This window comes from Diabrotica undecimpunctata, chromosome 3 (assembly GCF_040954645.1).
Source record: "Diabrotica undecimpunctata isolate CICGRU chromosome 3, icDiaUnde3, whole genome shotgun sequence".
Taxonomy (NCBI): domain Eukaryota; kingdom Metazoa; phylum Arthropoda; class Insecta; order Coleoptera; family Chrysomelidae; genus Diabrotica; species Diabrotica undecimpunctata.
This window is the reverse complement of record NC_092805.1, coordinates 152,739,355-152,758,155: the sequence shown is the minus strand read 5'-3', so window position 1 is coordinate 152,758,155 and position 18,801 is coordinate 152,739,355. Positions and strand designations below refer to the sequence as shown.

At 31.5% G+C, this 18,801-nt stretch overlaps 2 protein-coding genes across 2 annotated transcripts; both read left to right on the top strand.

The window, feature by feature from the left end:
• Nucleotides 1–389: 389 nt before the first annotated feature.
• LOC140436236 (facilitated trehalose transporter Tret1-like) lies at nt 390–4,566 on the top strand. The gene is made up of 2 exons (XM_072524933.1): nt 390–580; nt 3,166–4,566. The coding sequence occupies exons 1-2, from the start codon at nt 454–456 to the stop codon at nt 4,512–4,514; spliced, it is 1,476 nt and encodes a 491-aa protein (XP_072381034.1). The 5' UTR covers nt 390–453; the 3' UTR covers nt 4,515–4,566.
• A 1,856-nt stretch (nt 4,567–6,422) lies between these two features.
• Nucleotides 6,423–18,325, top strand: LOC140436235 (facilitated trehalose transporter Tret1-like). The gene is made up of 3 exons (XM_072524932.1): nt 6,423–7,141; nt 9,739–9,926; nt 16,929–18,325. Exons 2-3 carry the CDS (start codon nt 9,770–9,772, stop codon nt 18,275–18,277), a joined length of 1,506 nt encoding a protein of 501 aa, XP_072381033.1. The 5' UTR covers nt 6,423–7,141; nt 9,739–9,769; the 3' UTR covers nt 18,278–18,325.
• The last annotated feature ends 476 nt before the right edge of the window (nt 18,326–18,801 follow it).

The window sequence follows — 18,801 nt, the reverse complement described above, 5'->3', positions numbered from 1 at the left end:
AGATACTGAGCTAAGCAAGGCATAGACGATAAACTCCCATGGTTGATGGAGGTATTATTTTTACAGTAGTACTTCAATTCTCTTTGGTACTCTTATGAGTATAAAAACTGTCGATCTTAGAGTGAAGTCTTATACTTGAATGTATATTTGCAATAGACTCATGGATTTGAAGCTAATATATTTAGGATAAAATTTAAAGTACAAACCTAACATTGTTTATTCGTGGCTCTTAAACAAAACAATTTAATATACTCGAGTCTAAATCAACGTTTAAGTATTGGATGTTAAAATATTTATATAATTTACATCAATAACAATGCCATTCATATTATTTTTATATCAATATACTGATTGGTTTATCATTGATATCTAATGATAATCAAGTAAATCGTAGACGTATGAGATAAATTTTAATGCAAATATTTAATTTTACTAAGTATAAAAAATAATACCATGACAGAGAAAAATATTGTTGACACCGAAACATCTACACTTCAAGAAAATATGAAGTATGAAGATGATCACAATGGTGGTAGAAAAAAACCTGACACGTTATTTCTGTATTTTGCAGTTGTAACTGGTAAGTATCATGCAATTTACTTACATTTTATCCTAAAACTTTCAACATTGTCAATATTACATTATATATATATATATATATATATATATATATATATATATATATATATATATATATATATATATATATAAATTAAGGAACCACTTTTTCGGTCAAAGTGGAGAAATAAAAGACAAAGAAGGTGACTACTTCATCTATTTATTGAAGACGTTTCGCTTCCTAATCAGAAAGCATCATCAGTTCATCTAAAAAGAACAATATGGAAAACCAAACATCCATAGAAAAGTTATTATAAGTGTGTTACCTTAAAAAGATATGTAGCAGTCAAAGATATTAAATGTGTAAAGAAGCTTATGATAATGGACATTATAAGATTATGTTGTATAAACAATTAACTAGGACTAAATACAGTTTACAAATTAACTCAAACTTAGCACAGCAAAAGACATGTGGTAATTGTACATGTATATAAAAAATATATGAAAAAACTTAAGTAAAAAACATAAATTTACAGAGAACCAAAAAGATAATACAGTATATTATTAGTTAAATTTAATTTTAACTTTAGGTAACATTATTAAAATTGAATTATAGAGATATTTAAAAAAATATATATATAATGAAGTTACCACTCTTAGCCCCCTTTCAGACGAGGATACTGTATCCGAGATACTGTATGCGAGATACAGAATTTTCGATGGCGGCTGTATCGGATTCACGGGCATGCTCGTCAGTGTGAAAATAGTAGCAGTGCAGTGCGGTTATATTTTTGGATTATGGATGTAGAAGAGTGTGTTATGCTGTGCTAAACATATTAAATAAAAAGAAACTGAGAAGACGACGTAATTTGTGGGTTCATCCTATTTTAGAATTAAGAGAAACCAAGGGAACGTATAGTTTGCTGTATCAAGATTTATTGCAAGATCCATCGAAGTTTTTTAATTATTTTCGAATGTCTGTGAAGTCGTTTGAAGAACTTCATAAAATTTTGGAAATTCAATTGAGTAAAAAAGACACAACTATGCGTAGAATTATTTCATCAAAAAACGGCTTTCTATGACTTTTTAAAGTTAAAGTCTATGACTTAAATTTAAAATAAATATGTGTACTTATCTCCAATTTGTAAATTGTTTACCTCGCCCTAAATAAAAAATGACCTTAAGCTTCTCAGTCGCGGTCGGTGAAATGCGACCAGCAGTTAGGTACCACGCCAAACGAGAAAATTTTATTTTTTCTTTTATTTCTCCACTTCGACCGAAAAACCCACCACTCTTCGAGTGTTCCTTAATTTATATTGGATTGACGATCGTACTGATTTTCTCGAGATATATGTAAATGAAACCTTTTTAATTTCCTGGGTTTAATCGGTCTGATGTAAATAAAACTATTTAAATTTTGCTTAAATGTTTCGGCAAATTTGCCATTTTCAATAAGCACTTTATTAAACTTAAAACATTACATTTTACAATTAAATTTCATATTTACACTTTTTTAAAAAGTTTAACATGGATTAAAAATTGGTATCTGACATTGACAGATGACATCTGGTAGATATCTTAAAATAGGAGTGGTTCAGGGTCGTATCTTAAATATCTGCCATAGTGCATTTAAAAAAACAACTCAATTTATTAAATTATGATACATATTAGAAAGATCTTCGATGTCAGTCTTAGTATTGATGGAACTTGGATCTTTTTTTATGTGAATCATCTCCAATATGCATCTTTTGTTATAATTTTGTACTTTTTCCAAAATCTATTTATCTAGCTATTTTCTAGAGAATGTTTGGCTAGGGCTGTTGTGCCTTGGTTTGTACACTATGTTTGTGTGCAACAATTTTTCTATGTAGGTATTGGTGTGTTTGTCCAATATATGTTGAATTGCAGTCTTTACAATTTATTTTATAAGTAACGTTTCATTGATGGTCTTTATTAACTTTAGGTTTAAGTTTTGAAAAATATTTTCCAGATGTTTTTGATGATTTATGTCCAATGTTAATATTATACTTTGCAAACATTTTTGACAGTTGTTCAGAAAATCCATTATTGTGTAGTAAGGATATATAGGATTTGTTGGAGTTAGTGACATTATTAGTATTATTATTACTAGGTATGGTTTGGGTTTGTTTTGGTGTGGTATTGGAATTGGATTGATTTTTGATAATATAATTTTTTTTTTAAGAGGGTTGTAAAATGCAGGTGGATAATTATTTTTTTTTCTAAAATATCTTTAACGTTTCTCAAATTTGCGGGGAATGGTACTGTGGACTACATAGTTTAATTATTGCTCTGCCAGTAAGACTGAACACAACACTTTTTTTAGAGGCTATGGGTGCGTTGGTATTAAATTTTATTGCCATTTTTAATATTGTTTTACTTTGTATTCTTAGGCTAGTAAATAAGTTATGTCATCCTTAAGAATTAATAAAAATGTGAAGCATTCTCTATTAGGTTTTTACACGCGGGCGGCCAACTCCCTAGAATCGGCTCTGTATGTTATAGTATGTGTGTGTAATACATCCGTGCAAAAATAAGATTTTTTTAATACAATATAAAGAAAAATGTTAACTGATACTTATTTTTTAGCCACGCTGCTGATGTTAGTAAATTCTGCATTATCCGTCTGGACTTCTCCAGCTATTGTCAAAATGCAATCAAATAACCCGGATGAAAATATATTGGGCAGACCAATAACAACCTGGGAAACTTCTATTTTACTAGGTGTACCAGGATTAGTCTCATTAGCAGGATCAACGTTTTTACCCAAATTGTCTGATATACTAGGAAGAAAAAAAAGCTTGCAACTGATGGGTTTAGGAATATTCCTTAGTACAATCGGTTTAGCTTTTTGTAACACAATAAACCTCATGACAATCTTAAGTTGTTTTATACAAATATTTTGTGCAGGTGTAATAGGTATTTTACCAATTTATTTAACAGAAATATGCGAAGATCATAATAGAGCTAAGCACGGATGTTTAATGACAGTATTTTCACCAATAGGTCAAGTGTACGCACTTAGTCTTGGACCACTATTTAATCTAAGAGTTTTTACACTGTTATTATCAGCACCTATGGTTCCTTTTCTAGTACTATTCTTTTTAGTCCCTGAAAGTCCAGTTTACTTACTATCAAAAGGCATGGAAAAAGAATGTATAGCAAGTTTAAAAAAATTAAGAAAAAACAAAACAAAAAAAGAAATTGAAAATGAATTTTATAATATAAACGCGAGTATAAAGGAAAGTGAAAAGAGCAAATTTAGTTTTATTCAACTTTTTGGGACGAAAGAAGGAAGAGTAGGTTTGATGTTAGCGTTTATTCTCATACTTTCTCAAAATCTGTGTGGTGTCCAAATTATTTTTCCTTTATTGGGTCCTATATTTAACGATTCAGGGTCTAAACTATCTGGTGACGTTATTGCTGTTATAGCAGCAGTAGTTAAGCTTATCACGTTTACCATTACGACTTTTGTTATAGAAACGACTGGAAGAAAACCCATGCTTATAATATCTTCAATTGGAGCAGGAGTATCGTCGACTACTTTGGGAATATTCTTTTATTTAAAATATATTAATTCACCGTTCGTTGAATCATTTCACTGGGGACCTTTATTAAGTGTTTCAGCATTTATTATTAGTTATTCTATAGGACTGGGTCCCATTCCCATGGCTATAGTTTGTGAACTTTTTCCATCTGATCTCAGATCTACTGCTTTAGCTATTATCTCGACAGTTAGTGCTATTGTAGTAACAGGGTACACAACTTTCTACCCTGTATTAGCCGAATTAATTCACACACATTGGTGCATGTGGATATTTGGACTGTCTTGCTTTGTAGGAACTTTATTAATCTCCACAATGTTGCCAGAAGTCCGAGGAAAAAGTGTTGTCGAAATTCAGGAAATTTTAAAAAAGTACACGTTTTGTATGAAATAGTATTAATTTATTTGTGATATGTTTAATTTTTAATATAAATTTTAAAAACTGTTGTTCTGTTTTCTTATTCATCTGATCTCAGATCTACTGCTTTAGCTATTATCTCAACTGTCAGTGGTCTTGTAATAACAGAGTGTACAACTTTCCACTCAGTATTCGCAGAATTAATTTTCACACATATACCTGTTTAGTTTGGATTCGTGAATAAAAAAGTTACTATTTATTAGAATATATTTATTCTAGGTTTAACACATACTTTGTAAGAATCTTAGTTGCTCTCCCGCAGAATCATAACCTATCTCTGTATATAGTTATACTAACTCTTCTAATGTCCTCCTGCCCTTATATGGTAGGCAACTATAGGTACGCCAGTAGAACATCCCCCTTTAAGTCTTTTATATCAATTATACAAAGTATTAATACAAAACAGCATACAATCATATACTAAAGCTTACAATCATTGTACATAATCAATCAAGTGAGAAGGTTTTCTTATATCTCGTTTGGGTCCGGCTGAAATAGGAATTTCCGCAATACTGTGTGACAATTTAGGGGTCCACACAAATTGAGATTTTGATGATACTAATTTCACTTTCTTGATCTTGCTTTATTATGGTCTGGTTAGACAAATTAAATTTTGTATGTTGATTTTATTTTTGTATACTACGTTCCTTGATTATGTTCAAAATTATTACAATTATTATGAGTACCTAAGGACTCAGTTTAAACCAATGTTGTGAAACGCTGAGGGGTTTGACCTAATAAGGTGCGGGCATTAAATTCCACCTATTACGACGTCAAACCTGACCTAAATTGAATTCAGTTAAATAGGATCTAGGTTAATTCAAAAGACTCACAACTTTAGCTTAAATTATAAAATCCGTTTTTCTTCTTTTTCTTGACTGGCTTCTCTGTCTCCATCTCCTACGATATTGCGCTTCCTTTTCCCATTGTTGTACCCCAATAGTAAATAAATCAGCTTGAACATACTTTCGTCTTTTTCTGAGACAGTCTACTGATCTTCTACCGTCTGGTTTCGCCGAAAACACTGTCTTTAGCACTCTGTCTTCCTCTGATGTTACACATGACCTGCCTGTTTAATCCAGTTAGCTTTTATATGTCAGACGATGTTTTCGGTACCATAGAGAGTCGCTGATTCAGTATTGCGTCGCCTTCTCCACTGACCTGTCAATTCATTCTAAGATCAGTTACCCATGCAAATTCGCCAATGGTTAGATCCGGCAATATTCTGGTCCGATATCCTTTGGTAAAGTTTTTGCACTGTTATTCTTAGTTCTACCCTCTCTTTTCCTCAGGAGGCTCAAATCTATAAGACACTTGGTCACAAAGGAAGAAATAACCTTATCTTTCTGTCATAAAATAATTCATCTGGTGAAAAACCTTATTCTAGGGAGGTACTAGGTAGAGTGGGAAAAAAACCTCATGACACTATCATGACATTGTAAGTGTTTGGTCTTGTATTTAGTATAAATACTCCACATATATTTTTATAGTTAGAACTAAATTTTGTCCCATCTTTGATATTTCTAGTCATAAATTCTTTGATGCCTCACTCTTAGTAGTGAAGGATTTCTATAACTGTAGTATGACAACTGTGCTTCCTCTTTTCTAGTTACAAAGCATTCATATTATGAACCGTTTGCTTAAAAGTTTATTATAATTACATTAGAAATCCTAAGATTTTCTACTTGGCAAAACTAAATTAAAATTTTTACCACTGCACTTTCTACAACTTGCAAAGCAGACAGTTTTATAAATTAGTCGGTAAGGGAATCTATAATTTGCATTCCATATGCCGTTTGTCACGGTAAAAATTCTTAGTGAATTTAGTTTCTACTACTCAAAACCGAGTAAAAAACTAAAACAGAAAGATGGTCTTAGATTTAATTTCAGTGGAGGGCATCTGCCATCTACTTATATGTATTTCATCCTCAAGAGGTATTATCAGAGCATCATATATACAGGCTCTAAATACCGTCTTTCTGTTTCATTATAATTGTTGATTAATATTATTATCCAGATTTAAACCATATAACCCTGATTCCCTAAGCTTTCTCTGAAGAAAATTTTCTCATATTAGATACCTAGTGTATTAAAAACATTTAGCTTCAGATATCCTTTTCTGTGTGCTGGTATACATTATATTTTCCTATATAAGTGGACGTCGCAAGTAAATATTATTATTTAGTCATCACAATATTTGCAATTAATAATTTTTTTGGTGTCCTTTTGCCTCGCATAAATCCTAGGTATAAAAATTGGTTTATGCCAATATTATATTATATTCAAATCTTATTCGTTGATTTCAACTAATTGCAGTATACTTATAAAGGCTAGGATTAGCGATGTACGTAGAAACTAAATGATACCTAGATATTTATTACACATATATCTATCAATAGGTTTCAGAAAGTATTATAGAATTATTATCAGTTATAAATTTAAAAGGTATAAACTTAACACCAATAAACAAAAATATCTAACATTATTGTGTTTAAAATTATTGAATGAACTAGATCATTTAACTGAGATATATTTATTTTTTAGTAGTATCTATCAAAAATGACTGTAATGTGTGCAACAAATTTGTGTTAAAATAATTAGTGGTAAGTAAATATAAAATATTATAGTTTATTAATTATAAGAATAAAGCACTGAACTCTTTTGTTTTAAAACAATTCATCATCCCATCCTGCACAACATAAATTGACAGCCTACCATAGATTAATAGAAATTCTGATGTCAAGAAACAACGTTGAGACAGAATTAAATATCATGAAGCAAATAGCAGTAAACAATGGGTAGAACGAACAAACAATAAATATTTAATAAATTTAATTAAAAACTACATAAAAAAGCCTTGAAATTAGTAGTTCCAGTATCTTCTGCTCGATTTCCTATACAGGCAAGATGTCAAAAAAAATACCCAAACAAATAAAAAAGGAAGGAATAATACCAGCTTTTAGAACAAACAACAACTTAGGCAAAATATAGGTAAAATAAATAAAATAAGACTTACTCACAATCATTTAATTTTACTACCAAACGACCGGTTTCGCTTTCTACACTTAGCAAAGCATCTTCAGGTCAAACGGTACAAATAAATATTACCGACGTTTCAGATGGAGCCACCTCTCTACAACACACTTTGAGGGCGGCAGTTCAAGATATAATTCTTGTTTGACAAGATTTTTCATACATGTTTAGGAAAAAATATTCAAGGTTTTATTGTAAATATTTTCCACTTTTACAGTTTTATATATGTGTTTGTTCGGTTTCTTACCGTTAGCTATAATATAAACCGGAAAATATTATTTTTTTATATTGTGGAAAAACTGTACATTCAAAAATTTTCAAAAAAATTCATAAGTATTTATTAGGATTATATCTTTATGCTCTAAGAAAATTAACAAAATTGTATGTTTGGTTTTTCCGCTTTACACTTGGATAAAAGTAGTTTGTTTGTGTTTTTTCGAAAACGAAAACAAACAGTTTTAAATTATTTATAACTCGAAAAAGATCAACTTTAGAGAAAACTTGATGTAAAAAAATCTCATGGGAATATTGTTCTGAACGAACCTGAGCTTTTTGCCTTATTTAACCCTTAACCAACGTCGTGGAGTCCCTCGGACTACGCAGTTCAAACAACGCTTCATATTTTCCCCACTATTGATCCAAACGAGTGGTGTCGTACAGTACCTTCAGGTAGTAGGGAGATCTCCGTTCTGCTTATGCGAAGCCATCTCAGAATTAGCGCTTGCCGAGGTCAGTGAGGGCCTTATAATAAACGGTGAGCCACTTAATAACATAAAATATGCTGACGACACCGTCCTTCTGGCAGGAACACTAGAAGAACTGCAACACCTTGCTGAACAACTAAATATATATTGCAACGATTATAGACTAAAAATAAATTTGAAGAAAACCAAGTTCATGGTATTTACAAAAGCACAAAACATCAAAGTTAAGCTAGTACTAGATAACACAGAAATTGAACAAATATCTTCGTACAAATACCTTGGAGCATGGATCACAGAAGATACTGATCAAACAAAAGAAATAAGATGCCGCATTGAAAATGCACGGTCAACTTTTAATAGAATGAGAAAACTTTTTTGTAATCGCGATATCAGTATATCGCTCCGAATAAGAATGCTTCGATGTTATATTTTCTCTACCCTTTTGTATGGGGTTGAAGCTTGGACACTTAAAAAATCCAACATTAAAAACCTAGAAGCATTCGAAATGTGGTGTTACCGACGTATTTTGAAAATATCATGGATGGATCGCAAAACAAACGAACAAGTTCTCGAACAACTAGGAAAACAATGCGAAGTTTTAAATTCCATAAAAATCAGAAAATTGAAATACTTGGGGCACATCATGAGAGGTGAAAAATACGAACTACTGAGGAATATAATGCAGGGAAAAATCAAAGGCAGAAGAAGCGTAGGAAGACGTAAAATCTCGTGGCTACGCAATCTCCGTGAATGGTTTGGATGTAGTTCAATTGAACTATTCAGGCGCGTAACCAACACAATTATAATTGCCAGAATGATTTCCAATCTCCGATAGGAGCAGAACTTGAAGAAAAGAATGACAATATGGAATTTAAAGGCAAGCTGAAATCCCAGTTTTGCTAGTCTTGCATCAAAAAAGGTATTTTGTTTAATATGTATTTATTTTCAATAAAATTCTATAATAAATTAAAAACTAACCTAACCCAATATTACATTGTATCTAATATTTAGCGAAGATTGTATTATCTATTATTTGAGCAGCGTTATCATGTTATGTAAATATACTTTACTTCTTACACTTGCTGTAAATTTTCCATATAATTTTATAAATAGCTTCTCGATTTTTAATTGTATTGGTTGCGTTGTTCTTTGGACAAATAACAAAAAGGATTTATTCAATGACGTCCGTAACAGAAATTATTTAATTAATTCTATGTATATGCGAAACATAGAAAGGAAAAATCCTCAGGATTGGCTGCATACCAGCCAACTCGCTGTTACTAAGTAGTAATAGCGTAATTTAAAAATTTATAATCCTTTTGGATATTTTTACAATTTTATACAAATAAATAATATAAATTAAAATAGAACTTTTACACTTCATTATTTTTTTTTATTAATTTGTATCAAAATCTGGAGCTAAACAATATTTAAAATATTTCACATTATTCTTCTATTTTTAGAACAATCTTGTCCATAGCAATTAGTAAAAAGATGGAACTCGATAGGAAAAATAGTATAGATACTAGAAAAAAGCTTGCAAATGGTTTGCTTCTGCCGAATAAATATCCGTCAATAACAGTAAAGGTTTTTCAAAAAGAAGGGAGTACAAATACGGACACATTTTATTTGCGTTTTACGGTATTAACAGGTAAGGATTTTTACAATAATTATGTTTTGGAGAAAATTTTGATCAAATTCAAAGTATTTCAATTTTTTGATTTTTAGTCCTATTTTGATGATTTTTTTAGAACACTATGTATAAATTTATGAATTTTAATTTGGTATAGTTATCAGTTTTTTGATAAAATTTTTTATTTTACTTATTCATCATCATCATCCAGCCCCATTTTCACATCCATTGTTGGATATAGGCCTCCTCCAAACGTCTCCAGTTCTCTCTATCTCTAGCTGCTGCAATCCAGTTTGTTTCTATTCTCCTTAGGTCGTCGGTCCATTGGGTGGGTGGTCTGCCTCGACTTCGCTTGTCGGCTCTTGGTCTTCACTCCAATAATCTCTTCGTCCATCTTCTGTCTTTCATTCTAGCAACATGTCCAGCCCACCTCCACTTTTGTTTATTGATTCGCAGTATAATATCGTCTACGCCAGTTCGTCGGCGTATCTCCTCATTTCTCACGCGATCTTTCAAGGTCAGGCCCAGCATTGATCTCTCCATTCGGCTTTGTGTTACCCTCAGTTTTTCGGCAGTAGCTTTCGTTAAAGTTAGGGTCTCTGCTCCGTAGGTCGAGACTGGTAAGATGCATTGGTTAAATGCCTTCCTTTTCAGGTGAATTGGGGTATTTGCTTTAAAAATGTCTCTCATCCTTCCATATGCCGCCCATCCCAACGTGATTCGTCTATTTAGCTCGCAGGTTTGGTTGTCTCTGGTTATTCTAATTTCATGACCCAAGTATGTGTATTTATCGATTAATTCTACCTTGTTGTTATTGATCTGTATCTCTTCGCTGGGAACCATATTGGTCACCATTTTGGTTTTCTGGAAATCTATCTCCAGCCCAATTTCTTGTAGTATGTAATTTAGTTCTTGGAGCATGTCTTTGATCTCTCCCAGATTATCTGACAGAATCACGATATCGTCCGCAAAACGTAGATGGTTTAATCTTTCTCCATCGATGGATATTCCTTTCTGTTGCCATGTTAGTCTTTTAAATACATACTCAAGAACGGTAATGAACAGCTTTGGTGACATGGTATCACCTTGCCTGACTCCCCTTTTTATCTTTATTTTATTAGTTGCTGAATGTATTATGAATGTATATGAATATTACAATATCTGTGGTCGACCCTGCAATCTTGTAGTGCTCTTAAGATGGACGGTAGTTCCACTGTATCAAACGCCTTTTTAAACTCTACAAATATCAATGCCAAGGGACGGTTATATTCGTTAGTTTTTTCTATCAGGGTTTTTAGGCACTGCAGGTGATCGTTTGTGCCGTAATTAGGGCGGAAACCGGCTTGTTCCCGAGGTTGGTAAAAATCCAGCTTTGTCTCTAATCTGTTCGTTATTATTCGGGTGTATAATTTATAAAGATGGTTAAGGAGACTGATTAGTCTGTATCTTTCCAGGTCTGCTATATCTCCCTTCTTGTGTAAGAGAATTTTACTTATTGTACGGGGTTAATTAAAAACGTGGTTTTATTATCCTAATTTTGAAACAACTTGTGGAATGATTCCGTTTGCGATTTTCGTAAAAACTTATTTTTTAATTGCAACCATGTCTCCTAAGCATTGTGTAAGCAGTTTCTCAATTTTTATAAGAGTTTTTTTGAATGATTTTACCTTGCGACTAAAAAGCCAAAAAAAAGAGACACCTGCAATAAATGTGATGCCTAAGATAAGGAGTATTAAAGATGATAAAAAATTGGATATTGTTAGACCACAGGAACTGCATTTAGAACAAGCTGAATTGGGAAGAAAACAAATGAACCTTGACTTAACCAAAGCAATAAAAGATAAACAAATAGAAACTCTTGCCTTTGATTTAGAAAAAAACGCTGCCTTGACCTCTTATATCTTCAAATATTATATTTTATAAACGACAGTTATAGCATATAATTGCGGAATTTATGCAGGTAAGCAAAAAAATCCACTTTTCATTTATGACTCAAAGGACAGGCAGGCCGTGGAGTTGAGCACATTATTCTATGGTGCGACCTTTGCGAGGGTCAAAAATTAAAATATTACTTCCGTTAAAATTTCTTCTAGAAGAATCACATACATTTAAAGACTATCAGGTTGAGATTTTTAGTTCCAGGTCATACGTTTCTTCCAAATGATAGTGAGTTTGGAGATGTGGAATGTGCACTTAAAAGACAACATAATATATTTTCACCTGGGGAATATAGCAATATAATAAAAACTTGTAGACAAAAACGACCCATTACTGTAAATATTATAATACAAGAAGATTTTTTGAGTACCGCAAAATTAGAAAAACAGATCACCAACAGAAAAAAAAAGTAAAACCAACGAGATAATAAGTTGGTTACAAACCAAAGAAATTAAATTGTGTAAAGATAAGCCTTATAGCATATTTTTTAAAACGATTTACCAAGACACTGACGAGTATACAGAAGTAAGCATAAAAAAGGGAACAGGAAGAAAACCTTCAACTGGGTTACAGTTTGCCACGTATCTGGAACCATTGTAGTCTTGTAACGATAATATTTTGCCTACCATAGGGTAAGATTTTGGGGCTAGAAGATTGGGGAATAGAAATTCTTGGGGCGAAGATAGGGTAAGCAAAATAAACGCTACTTGTGCGAACGGGCACCCAGGGGTTAGTTGGAGAGCTGGGGTCGTGGATAAGTAAAAGACAGGGTGTCGGATTGGGGTAAGTACCAGAAAAATGAAATAAAGGGTCATAAATCTCTTGGGACGAACAGAATGAAAATAAACCGGAAACACCTCAAGAAATTTAATATAGGGCGCCACTTGAGGTGCCTAATTATACCTATTACAACAGCTAGTTGTAAATGGAGATATAATTATCAGAAATGCAAAACATTCAAAATCTTTTTCAAATTAAACTCAAAAAGGGTTAGTTAAAAAAAATAAACAAATGTTAAGAAACAAAATTTAACATTTATTTTTGTGTCACCACAAACAGTTACAAAATATAGAGAACACAAGAATGCTCAAAAAAGACAATAGCTCAATACAAAAATACAAAAAAAACTTACATGTGTCATCTGTTTACAATTTACAGGAGTTGGAGATACTACAAAACTTACAATTGTTAATGGGCGACAATTTGTAGCAGAAATAAATTATTACAAATCAAAAAAATATCTTTTTAAGTGAAACTATGCATAGTGATTAACCTTCTTTAAAAAACAAAAACAAAATCTCAAATATGATTAGGTATTTACCAAATGTCAAAAATAGTGTTAACTGTCATATGTTAATACTAAATCTTAAAACTGAGAACAATTAAAATGACAGCAAGCTAGGCCCCTCCCTAACATCTACAATTTTAGTTATTACAATTTATTAAACTTTTATGAAAGCAAAAAACTGCATCTATAGTCTGGAATGACGACCAAGGACAAACAAAATTGAGGTTAAAAGTTGGCAGTGGACACAAACTTCGAAAATCTGCTTCTTTAAAAAATTGGAACCATGTGGATATTTTTCAAATTTGTTGAAAACGCCGCAAATCTCTTAGATACAAATCTTTTTTTTCAACAAATTTGCCGGCTTCTTCAAACCACACACACCGACGTCTGCTCTCAATGACCAATCTTTTCAACCTCATTTTAACTTCACATATAACTGCTGCTATACTATACATTTTCCCATGAAAAAGTGCGAAAAACACAAAACATTACGAATTTGAAGGAAAATTCGGACTCCAATAAAACTAAACACGCCTTTAACAGCGGCCGGCATTACCGTGAGTGACGAAATTATCTAAAAAAAATTGCTCACATCAGTTAGAATAAATAAAGCACTTAGCTAGCGTATAAACTAAACACAACGGAAATTAAGACGTAAATTAATTTGAAAACGCAATATCGGGCGGTTTGAAAAAAGAAATTTCGAAGAATTTGCGCCTGTGACATAAATAAACAATAAAATGATTCATGATCGACGGCGGCGACCTAAAAAGACGAAAGATTATAAATTGAAGGATACGAACTAAGAAACATTGAAAAAATTCTTTGTTATTCTGATGCATATACAGGGTGGTCCTTAAGTAATTGTACAAAAAGAAACAATAGATTCTACACTTTAAAATATTACGATTTAAGCTAAATTGCTTTAATAAAATGTTGATATTAAGAAAGATACAGGGTGTTAAAGTGCAAATTAAAAATTTTATTTTTGGCTATAACTTTCATGTTTGTAAACATTTATGCATAAAAATTTACAACTGGGTACTTTTAAATATGGGAAATTATAATTTGATGCACACTTTGATGTAGCGGATAGAGGGCGCCACATATGCCACATATGTGGCATAAATTTGCACTTAACTTTTTTGCTCTTTGAGTGAACTGTATTTGTGATACAAAATATTAAAGATACATTATTTCAACAAAAAAAGGTATACCTGTTAATAACTTTTAAACTCAATAGTTTTCGAGATAATCGCATTTTACAAATCAGCTGCATATTTCTGAGTTAAGGCAATTACCCCAGGCAACGAAGGAAAAATAGACAAAAACATTAATAAATCTAAATTTTGGTATAAAATAACAATAACTAAAGTTAATAGTTAACGAAATATTAAATAAAATAAATATATCAGCAGGATAATTAATAATAGGATATGACAAAAAACAGAATAATAGGATTTTACATCAAACATTTTATATTTTATGTTAAATTAAAGTCGTTTAACTTCACGACTTTAATTTAACAATTAATTACAAACAAAATTAAGAAATAGTTAAACTAAATTACTAAACTTTTTGTTAAAGTAAGTGTTCGATATGTCTACCATTTTCATTAATTCATTTGTCAATATATTCCATAAAAATCATCTCATATTAAATAGCATCATTGGTTCTAAAGAAACTGTTGCAGTATTTATTTCTTCCCATATTTGGTTGCAAATGTTTATGGCATTCTTATAGACACGTTGTTTTAATACGCCCCATACACCAAAATCAAGCGGATTAAATTCTGGGCTACGTGGTGGCTATAATGTATAATGGACGAATCTATATCCAAATCTTATAGTATATTATGTCGCAAAGGTTAAATAATGTATTAAACTGTGATGTATCTCATTCATTGGTTACTTATATACACTCATATAAGCTTACGAGTAACTATAATTACATATCGAACAAATGGACTATTATGATAATGATGATAATATTATGAACTAACGAACTAATATTATGCTGAACTAAATTGCCTGTTTGTTTATTATATTTATAAGAATATCGGTTATTAGGCCAACGATGATGTTTTTGTAAAAATGCTGAGTCTTTAAGGTAAGATTTGTAGCAAAAGTATTATGAAACAAGACACGTGTGTTATTTCATACCTGTGCTTTAGTTTCCATTTGTCATAATAAAAATGGGTAAACAACAATTTACGTAATGAATAATAAGTATTATTTTGGGTTTTTTTATAAATTAAATAATTATATCAATATCTCATCACATTGCCAAGGAATATGACTGCCACGTCCAATCCAACGTTCAGAAAAGGTATATTAATTTATGTTCTCAACGCCTTCTCTCTAGAATGTGGTGGTGTACCATCTTACATAAACCATATATTTTGGTTTTTCGGCATTTTACAATAGGGAAAAAGTAATACAACGCCAGTAGGTATAGAAATTTAAGAAGCGATAGAAAAGGGAAATTGTATACATGATGACGGCCAGCGTCTGAATACGGACACGGCACCTAAAGAAGAAGATGAAGAATATTTTCTCCAATAAGACATTTAGCAGCCATAACAAAAATTTTGTAATATTACATTATCATTTTTGAGTTGTTTTAATAAGAATAAACTATGAATTATGCTTATCTACAGGTATTGAGGGCTTTACCGCACAAATATCACAACTAAGAATTATGAGGCAGCTGACTTATAAAATGCGATTATCTCGAAAACGGTTAAATTTTGAGGTTACTAACAAGTATACCTTTTCTTTGTAAAAATAATGTATGTTTAATATTTTTTAACACAAATAGAGGTAACTTTAAGAGCAAAAAAGTTAAGCGCAAATCTATGCCACACCTGTGGCATATGTGGCGCCATCTATCAGTAACATTAATTTATGTATAAAATTATAATTTATCGTACTCAAAAGCGTCCAATTATAAATTTTTGTCCAAAAATATTTACAAACGTAAAAGTTATAGCAAAAAATAGAATTTTAAATTTCCACTTTAACACCCTGTATCTTTCTTAATATCAACATTTTATTAAAGCAAGTTGGCTTAAATCGTAATATTTTAAAGTGCAGAATCTATGGTTTCTGTTTGTACAATTACTTTAGGACCACCCTGTATAAGGGGATTTCAATTAACACATATACGAGGGGATTCCAATAAATTTCAAATGCTACAGTCTAAAGAAAAACCAGTTTCAGAAGCAAAACTTACAGATATACAAAGTTATCTTCACTTAATACCCTTAAGTTACCACGATTTCTACACAAATCTTATAGTAGATAATACTATAATCGAGAATATAGACGGATTTAACGGAAATCCAGATTTCTAACCAGATGCGGATTGTTAATATTATATATAACAATAAAGAACCATGGATTTTTTTCTTACTTATGAGTTAATTTTTTAGTTGTTAATTTGATTATAGCATTAATATCCATAAGTTATAATAAACGTGTTTACTTTTGAGTCGTTTTTTATTATTTTTATATCCAAATAATTTCCTCAAATAAATAAAACATTTTTCTTGATTTTCTCAAAACTGAGTTAATGTCAGTTGGTTCCTTGTTGCTTAACAGGGTCCAATTTCTATTTATAAACATAGATTTAGTTTTGTTTTTTTTTTTCCAAGTCAAATTTATGCAAAAAATTTTTCCATTTCCATTTTGGTATGTTTTCATTCCTATTGGTCTTTTTTAAAAGTTTTCTAAAGTATATACATATTACAATTTTAAGTATGCAAGAGTTTTCTAAGCTTGATTCTTTTTTAGGAGTAATTGTAATGTTAGAAGGATCTGCGTTATCAGTTTGGACATCTCCAGCAGTCATAAAGCTACAGTCGAATGATAGTAGTGTAAACCCCTTAGGAAGATCGATAACTACAGTAGAAATTTCTGCTTTACTAGGAATACCTTCAATAGTTTCTCTTGTAAGTGCAGGGTTATTACCGAAATTAGCAGACGTAATTGGAAGAAAGAAGAGTCTACAAATATTAGGCTTAGGAATATTTTTAAGTACAATAGGATTAGCTTTTTGTCAGTCCGTCAGCTGGATGGTTTTCTTTATTTGCATTTCTTCAAGTTTGACAGCTGCTGGGGCGTCTATTCTTCCCATGTACATTACTGAAGTTTGCGAAGACCGAAATAGGGCAACTTACGGTTGCCTAATGACAGCTTCTTCTCCAATGGGTCAGCTCTTATGCTTTTTGATTGGTCCGGCGTTTCATTTTAAGGTGTTTACATTATTAATAGTAACTCCCTTAATTTTCTTCTTAGTATTCTCCGTCTATATTCCAGAAAGTCCTGTTTACTGTTTATCCAAGGGTAAAAAAGGAGAATGTAAGAAATGGCTAAGAAAATTACGCAGCAATAAATCGGATAAAGAATTAGAAATAGACTACAATGAAATTTTTTTTAATTTAGAAAGTTTAAAAAAAACTAAACAATTTAGTTTATGGAAACTTCTTGGAGAAAAAGAAGGAAGAGTTGGCATAACATTAGCCATGTTATGTATACTTGGTCAATATTTTTCTGGTGTACCGATTGTCATGTCTTTGTTAGCACCTATTTTTAATGAATCAGGATCAAACCTTTCCGGAAATACAATCGCCATTATTGTAGGAACTGTAAAAACGTTATCTTTTACATTTACTTCCTTAGTAATACAGAAGACCGGAAGACGACCGATGTTGATTATTTCTGCTGCTATGGCTGGTATACCAATATCTTGCCTTGGAATATTTTTTTACCTAAAACACCTAAATTCTCCTATTGTTCATCAATTTCAATGGATACCACTTGCATGCATTCTAACCTATATTATTAGCTACTCTCTGGGGCTTGGACCTATACCATTATCTCTAATGAGTGAACTATTTAGTGCTGATGTCAGATCAACAGGTTTAGCATTCGTATCAACCGCAAGTTCACTTATTATGTCTTTTTACATAGCTGCTTACCCTGTGCTTGCAGAGAATATTGGAATTTACTCGTGTATGTGGATATTTGGAGGATCTTGCTTCGTTAACTCTGTTCTTTTTACCTTATTTTTGCCGGAAACAAAAGGAAAAGGTGATACTGAAATTCAAAAGTTGTTAAAATACTATAAATTTTTTAAATAAAATTAAAAGTAAATATTAGTTTTTATAATTTTCCTGTTTAATCTTAGCTGAATTTATTTTTCAAGGTACAATATATATTATCTCTTTTACTTTGACCAGACAACAAAATAAAAGATGAAATTGGCTTTATCGATATCTTAGAAATATAGTCTAAAAGGTACTATACTGAATTATGTCAACACCAGAAGTAGTCATTGACTGGTTATCGACTACATCACGAGTTATCAAGTCTTGAAAATGGCTATTTTCGCGCTTTTTAAGACCTTAAATTATAATTCAAAAACCAATTAACCTAAAAAAAACTTGTTTCGGGCGAAAAAATTAATTTTACAATTTGATTAAAAAAATTTTTACCCCGGTATCTTACTTATTTACTCTGTGGCGTTACAACCCTTCGTGGGTTTTAGCCGACTCGATAACATGCCTCCACTGTTTTTTGTCTTGAGCAACCTCCATCCAATTCTCCACGCCCATAGTGTTTAGGTATCCTGCTATATTATCTCGCCACCGGAGACGAGGCGTCC

Excerpts from the sequence above, each read along its gene's own strand:
- LOC140436235 (XM_072524932.1), top strand. The coding sequence starts at position 9,770 with ATGGAACTCGATAGGAAAAATAGTATAGATACTAGAAAAAAGCTTGCA. Across the intron at positions 9,927-16,928 it reads GCGTTTTACGGTATTAACAG|GAGTAATTGTAATGTTAGAA; the intron begins GTAAGGATTTTT and ends ATTCTTTTTTAG.
- LOC140436236 (XM_072524933.1), top strand. The coding sequence starts at position 454 with ATGACAGAGAAAAATATTGTTGACACCGAAACATCTACACTTCAAGAA. Across the intron at positions 581-3,165 it reads GTATTTTGCAGTTGTAACTG|CCACGCTGCTGATGTTAGTA; the intron begins GTAAGTATCATG and ends CTTATTTTTTAG.